The sequence below is a fragment of the Penaeus vannamei genome, chromosome 29 (genome assembly GCF_042767895.1).
Source record: "Penaeus vannamei isolate JL-2024 chromosome 29, ASM4276789v1, whole genome shotgun sequence".
Taxonomy (NCBI): domain Eukaryota; kingdom Metazoa; phylum Arthropoda; class Malacostraca; order Decapoda; family Penaeidae; genus Penaeus; species Penaeus vannamei.
Genome location: NC_091577.1, coordinates 31,359,607 through 31,364,606, shown reverse-complemented (window position 1 = coordinate 31,364,606; position 5,000 = coordinate 31,359,607). Strand labels below are relative to the sequence as shown.

Genomic DNA, 5,000 nt, shown 5'->3' with positions numbered 1-5,000 from the left:
TCTTCATCTCAAGACGGTCGTTAAGAAGTCATTTTTAAACTCATTAACCTTCATATCAGTTAGCGTGAAGTGTAAAAAAATATATATATATATATATATGTATATGAAAAGGAATTATTTTTGTTTTCTGTGAAGTTCGCTAAATGGTGTTGTATTCTACGTATCTTTGTGGAGTTTTGTTAGTTTGTAATTTTGTCTGAAATGATTTTGTGTCAGTCAGCGAGAATCGAATTTCAAAAATTAATGAATAAAAAGGAGAGAGGGAGAGAGGGAGAGAGAGAGGGTGAGTGAGAGAGAGAGAGAGAGAGAGAGAGAGGGAGAGAGAGAGAGAGAGAGAGAGAGAGAGAGAGAGAGAGAGAGAGAGAGAGAGAGAGAGAGAGAGAGAGGAGAGGGAGGGGAGAGAGAGGAAGGGGAGAGAGAGGGAGGGTAGAGAGAGGGAGCGGAGAGAGAGAGAGAGAGAGAGAGAGAGAGAGAGAGAGAGAGAGAGAGAGAGAGATGAGACAGAGAGATAGAAACAAAGACAGAGAGAGAGAAACAAAGACAGAGAGAGAGAAAGAAAGACAGAGAGAGAGAAAGAAAGACAGAAAGACAGAAATAGAAAGAAAAAAGGTAGATAAACAGATATTTTAGTTTTCTATAAATGTCCCAAAATGAATTAATAGTCAACAAAAGGTTTACACAGTCATGGCGGCTTCTACTTTTGCTCGACATAATTTTGTGTTTATTACTAAATATTTTATTCCCCGACGGTCGTAAAACCTCGCTATTATGCAGAGCTTTTGAGAGAAGGTCACTCTACCCCCTCCCCCACCCTCCCCCCACCCCCCACCCCTCCCTGACCCCTGTATTGGTCACCTCACCTACTCACGTGACCTTGTTTATCGTGTGGGGGGAAGGGTGAAAGGGGGGGGGGTTAGGGAAGGTCTAACGAGGGAGGTAAACAGAGGTCGCGTGTTGACCTGACCTTGCGTTCGGGGTTAAGGTTCATGAGCGATTCGAAGAGATTCGGTTCTGAGAGATTTCTGATTGTTGATCTAAACGCTTAGCGAATCACAAGCAAGAGCCACTTCCCTTCTCCCTCACCTCTCTTTCTCTCTCTTCCTCCTCCTTACTTTCCCCATTCTCACCCTTTCTCTCCTCCTCCTCCTTCTCCTCCTCTTTCCCTCCTCCGTCCAACCCTCTCCTCTTCCTCTTCGTTCCCTCCTTCCAACCCTCTCCTCCTTCCCTCCCTCCAACCCCCTCCTCCTCGGCCTCTTCCTCTCCTCCCTCCTTCCTCCTCTCCTCCTTTTCCCCCTTCCTTCCCTCCTTCCTCCCCCTCCTCCTCCCTCCTCCCTCTCATTCCCTTATTCCCCCTCCTCTTCTCTCCTCTTTCTTCCCTCCTTCCAAATTTCCCCCTCCCTCTTCCTCTTCCCTCCCTTTCCCCCTCCTCCTCCTTTTCTTTCCCTCCCTTCCCAACCCTCCTCCTCTTCCTCTTCCTTCCTTCCTCTTCCAACTTCCCCCTCCTCTTCCTCTTCCTTCCCTCCCTCCAACCTCCTCCTCTCCCTCTTCCTTCCCTCCTTCCAATCCCCACCTCCCCCTCTTCTTCCTCCTTCCAACCCCCTCCTTTTCCCCCTTCCTCTCCTCATACTATCTCTACCTGCTAATCTCCCTTTTCTACTTGTCTCTAATTGAAGAAAAATGGGTTTTGGCGAATCTGTTCGTACAAAACGTGATTAGAGAGGAAAGAAAAAAGGATATGAAAATGAAACTAGCCACAATGAGATATAGGGAAAAGCGTGACGTTTCGAACGCCTCTCGAGTTCCTCATCGGATAAAAACCGAAATGGATCATTCATTTCAGTTTTTGTCTGATGAGGAACTCGAGAAGAGTTCGAAACGTCACGCTTTTTCCTATATCTCATTGTGGCTAGTTTCATTTTCACTTTTTGTGTTCACGTGATTGTGTTTGTGCTTGTGTTCAAAGAAGGAAATATGATTAGTATGGATTCTACCCTCCCTTTTTTGGGCTTTTTTTCAGGACTCGAGAGAATATATTTAAAAAATATATTTTTGTTTCTCAGGGTAAAAATGAGGAAATTGTTATCCTTACCTATGTACAAGCGTATATTGTGTCTTTATATATGTAGCAATTTTATGTTGGTTATTTTATGCATGGACTTTGTATTTTAAATTAATTTAATTGCAAGTATAAAAAATGGACATAGATAGTTTTTTTTTTTGCATTTACGTGCTGTGTGTTCTGTATTCGTCCTATGAGTTTCTGAAATATTAGAGAAAACTATTTTAATCAACGCCATATATGATTATGGCACGTTATATAACCTTCTAAGAATAGACAAAGCCTTTTACACAAATATTCTTTTTCGGTCAATCACTAGTAATAGCGCCCAAGATGCAGACATAGATAGATAGATGGATAGATACAGAAAAGAATATAGATATAAATAGATGGATAGATATAGAAACAAAATATAGATATAGAGAGATGTAGTAACATATATAGATACAGATATATAGATATAGATAAATATATATAGACATAGATATTGATAGAGATAGAGATATAGATAAACATATTGATATAGATATAGCTACATATGAATACATAGATATAAATACAGATATAGGAAATGTTTATGCAATTATGGACATAGAAGTAGACGCAAATATAGACATAGTTAAAGATTTAGATGCAGATATAGATAAAGACCTAGACAAAGATACAGATATAGATAAAGACATTGACAGCAATACAGATATAAATAAAATTTACATAAGATATACATAAAGACAAAACCACAAATATAGACATAGTTAAAATGTAGTGAAAGACATACAGATATAGATACATATATAGATACAGATATAGATACAGATAGATACAGATATAGATACAGATAGATGCAGATATAGATACAAATATAGATACAGATAGATACAGATATAGATACAGATATAGATACACATACAGATATAGATACATATATGATACAAATAGTAGATATAGATACAAATAGTAAATATAGATACAAATAGTAGATATAGATATAAATACAGATATAGATACAGATATAGATACAGATATAGATACAGATATAGATACAGATATAGATACAGATATATACACAGATACAGATGCAGATGTTACAATTGTTTCCTCTCTTATCTTTTCAGCCATACAGATATAGATACAAATATAGACACTGATATAGATACAGATATAGACACAGATATAGGTAAAGATACAGATACAGATATAGATACAGATCTCACACTGACTTCCTCTCTTATCTTTCCAGTCATACAGATATAGATACAAATATAGACACTGATATAGATACATATATAAATACAGATATAGACACAGATATAGATACAGACACAGATATAGATACAGATACAGATACAGACACAGATATAGACACAGATCTCACACTGACTTCCTCTCCTATCTTTCCAGTCATGTATTCTCCTGACGAAGTGGAGTTCTTCTGGCGTCGCTGGTCTCCTGTGCTCATCAACAAGGACCTCAAACTACTGCAGTTCTCGCTCACGAAGCCCTTGAAGAATTCGATTAATCAGTCAACTTCGGATGAGCTCGGTGGTGATTTAAATTGGGATTTTCATTGGGATTTTTTTTTATGTTGTTTATTTTGATTTGTTATTAGGAAATGTAGATTTTCATTATGATTTTTTTGTGTTGTTTATTTTTATTTGTTATTAGGAAATGTAGGAATGATAAGGGTGATACTCATGGTTATGGTGATAATACGGGCATAGGTAGTAATGAGAATAATGATGATGATAAAATTGACAGTAGTATTGGTAATAGTGATTATGATAATTGCCATGCTATTAATGTTAACAAAAATATTTTTTTAACTCCTTACAGTTCGAATGAACTTAAAACGATACTAGAAACAATTATATTACATATCATACCCCCATCATAACCCCACGCCCCCTCCTTTCAGCTGGAAACCGTCCGGTGCGTCAGCTGATCGTGGAGTTCCAATTCTCACGCGAAATCGGACACCACCTCGTCCAGACCTTCGTCCCGTCGTTCCTCGTGGTGGCTTTGTCCTGGTTTAGCTTCTGGCTTGGTCTAGAGGCCATCCCAGGTCGCGTGACCCTCTTGGTGACCTCGCTTCTCACGCTAACGACCCTGTTCACGGGTATTAAAGAGGGGTTACCTCCCGTGGCGTATGTCAAGGTAGGAGTCCTCTGCTGTTTTGTTTTTATTTTATATTTTTCCTTCTGTGGGGTTTTTGGGTATTGGTGTAGATATAGATATTGGTGTATCTTATCTTTCTATCCCTTACAGTGTTATCCCCATCTTTTCTCAATTCCCTCTCTGTTTTAATCTCTATCTTTCTCAATTCCCTCTGTTTTTATCCCTATCTTTCTCAATTCCCAATCTGTCTCTCATCATGTCTTCTTTCCTCTCCCATCCCCATCTTTCTCTTTCCTCTCCCATCCCCATCTTTCTCTTTCCTCTCCTATCCCACTCTTTCTCTTTCACTCCAATTCCCATTTCTTTCACCGCCTCCTCTCTGAACTATCTCTCTCTTCATTAACTTATCTTTCTTTCCCTGTTCCCTTATTCCCCTTTCAACTCTCTTGTTATACCCACTTTCCCTTTCTTATCATTCTCTTTCTTTTCTCCCTATTTCTCCACTCCCTCTTTCTCTCTCCATTCCCTTTATCTCTCCATACCTCTTTCCCGCCACATTCCGTCTCTCATCTCTCTCCCCTTCTCTTTCTCTCCATACCCCCTTCCCCGCTCCATTCTCCGTCTCTCATCTCTCTCTCCATACCCTCTTTCCCGTCCCATTTCCTCTCTCAATAACGTCTTTCCCGCTCTCTTTAATCTCTCTCTTTCTCTCCATACCCCCTTTCCCGCCTTCTTTCTCCTCTCTTTTTCTCCATACCCACTTTTCCGGTCTCTTTCCCCCTCTCTTTAATCTCACTCTTTCTCTCCATACCACCTTTCCCGCCCT

At 39.6% G+C, this 5,000-nt stretch overlaps 2 protein-coding genes across 2 annotated transcripts in view; both read left to right on the top strand.

Annotated features, from left to right (window-relative positions):
* The window catches only part of LOC138867338 (glycine receptor subunit alpha-4-like), a 61,441-nt gene extending 58,653 nt beyond the window's left edge, over positions 1-2,788 (top strand). Inside the window, exon 5 of the mRNA XM_070142470.1 lies at positions 2,622-2,788. Coding sequence (XP_069998571.1) covers positions 2,622-2,788 — 167 coding nt within the window. The remainder of the gene's footprint in view (positions 1-2,621) is intronic.
* A 31-nt stretch (positions 2,789-2,819) lies between these two features.
* Positions 2,820-4,363, top strand: LOC138867337 (glutamate-gated chloride channel-like). The gene is made up of 5 exons (XM_070142469.1): positions 2,820-2,824; positions 3,175-3,236; positions 3,356-3,604; positions 3,975-4,213; positions 4,325-4,363. Exons 1-5 carry the CDS (start codon positions 2,820-2,822, stop codon positions 4,361-4,363), a joined length of 594 nt encoding a protein of 197 aa, XP_069998570.1.
* Positions 4,364-5,000: the final 637 nt, after the last annotated feature.

Excerpts from the sequence above, each read along its gene's own strand:
- LOC138867337 (XM_070142469.1), top strand. Across the intron at positions 3,605-3,974 it reads AACTTCGGATGAGCTCGGTG|CTGGAAACCGTCCGGTGCGT; the intron begins GTGATTTAAATT and ends CCCTCCTTTCAG. Across the intron at positions 4,214-4,324 it reads CTCCCGTGGCGTATGTCAAG|TGTTATCCCCATCTTTTCTC; the intron begins GTAGGAGTCCTC and ends TATCCCTTACAG.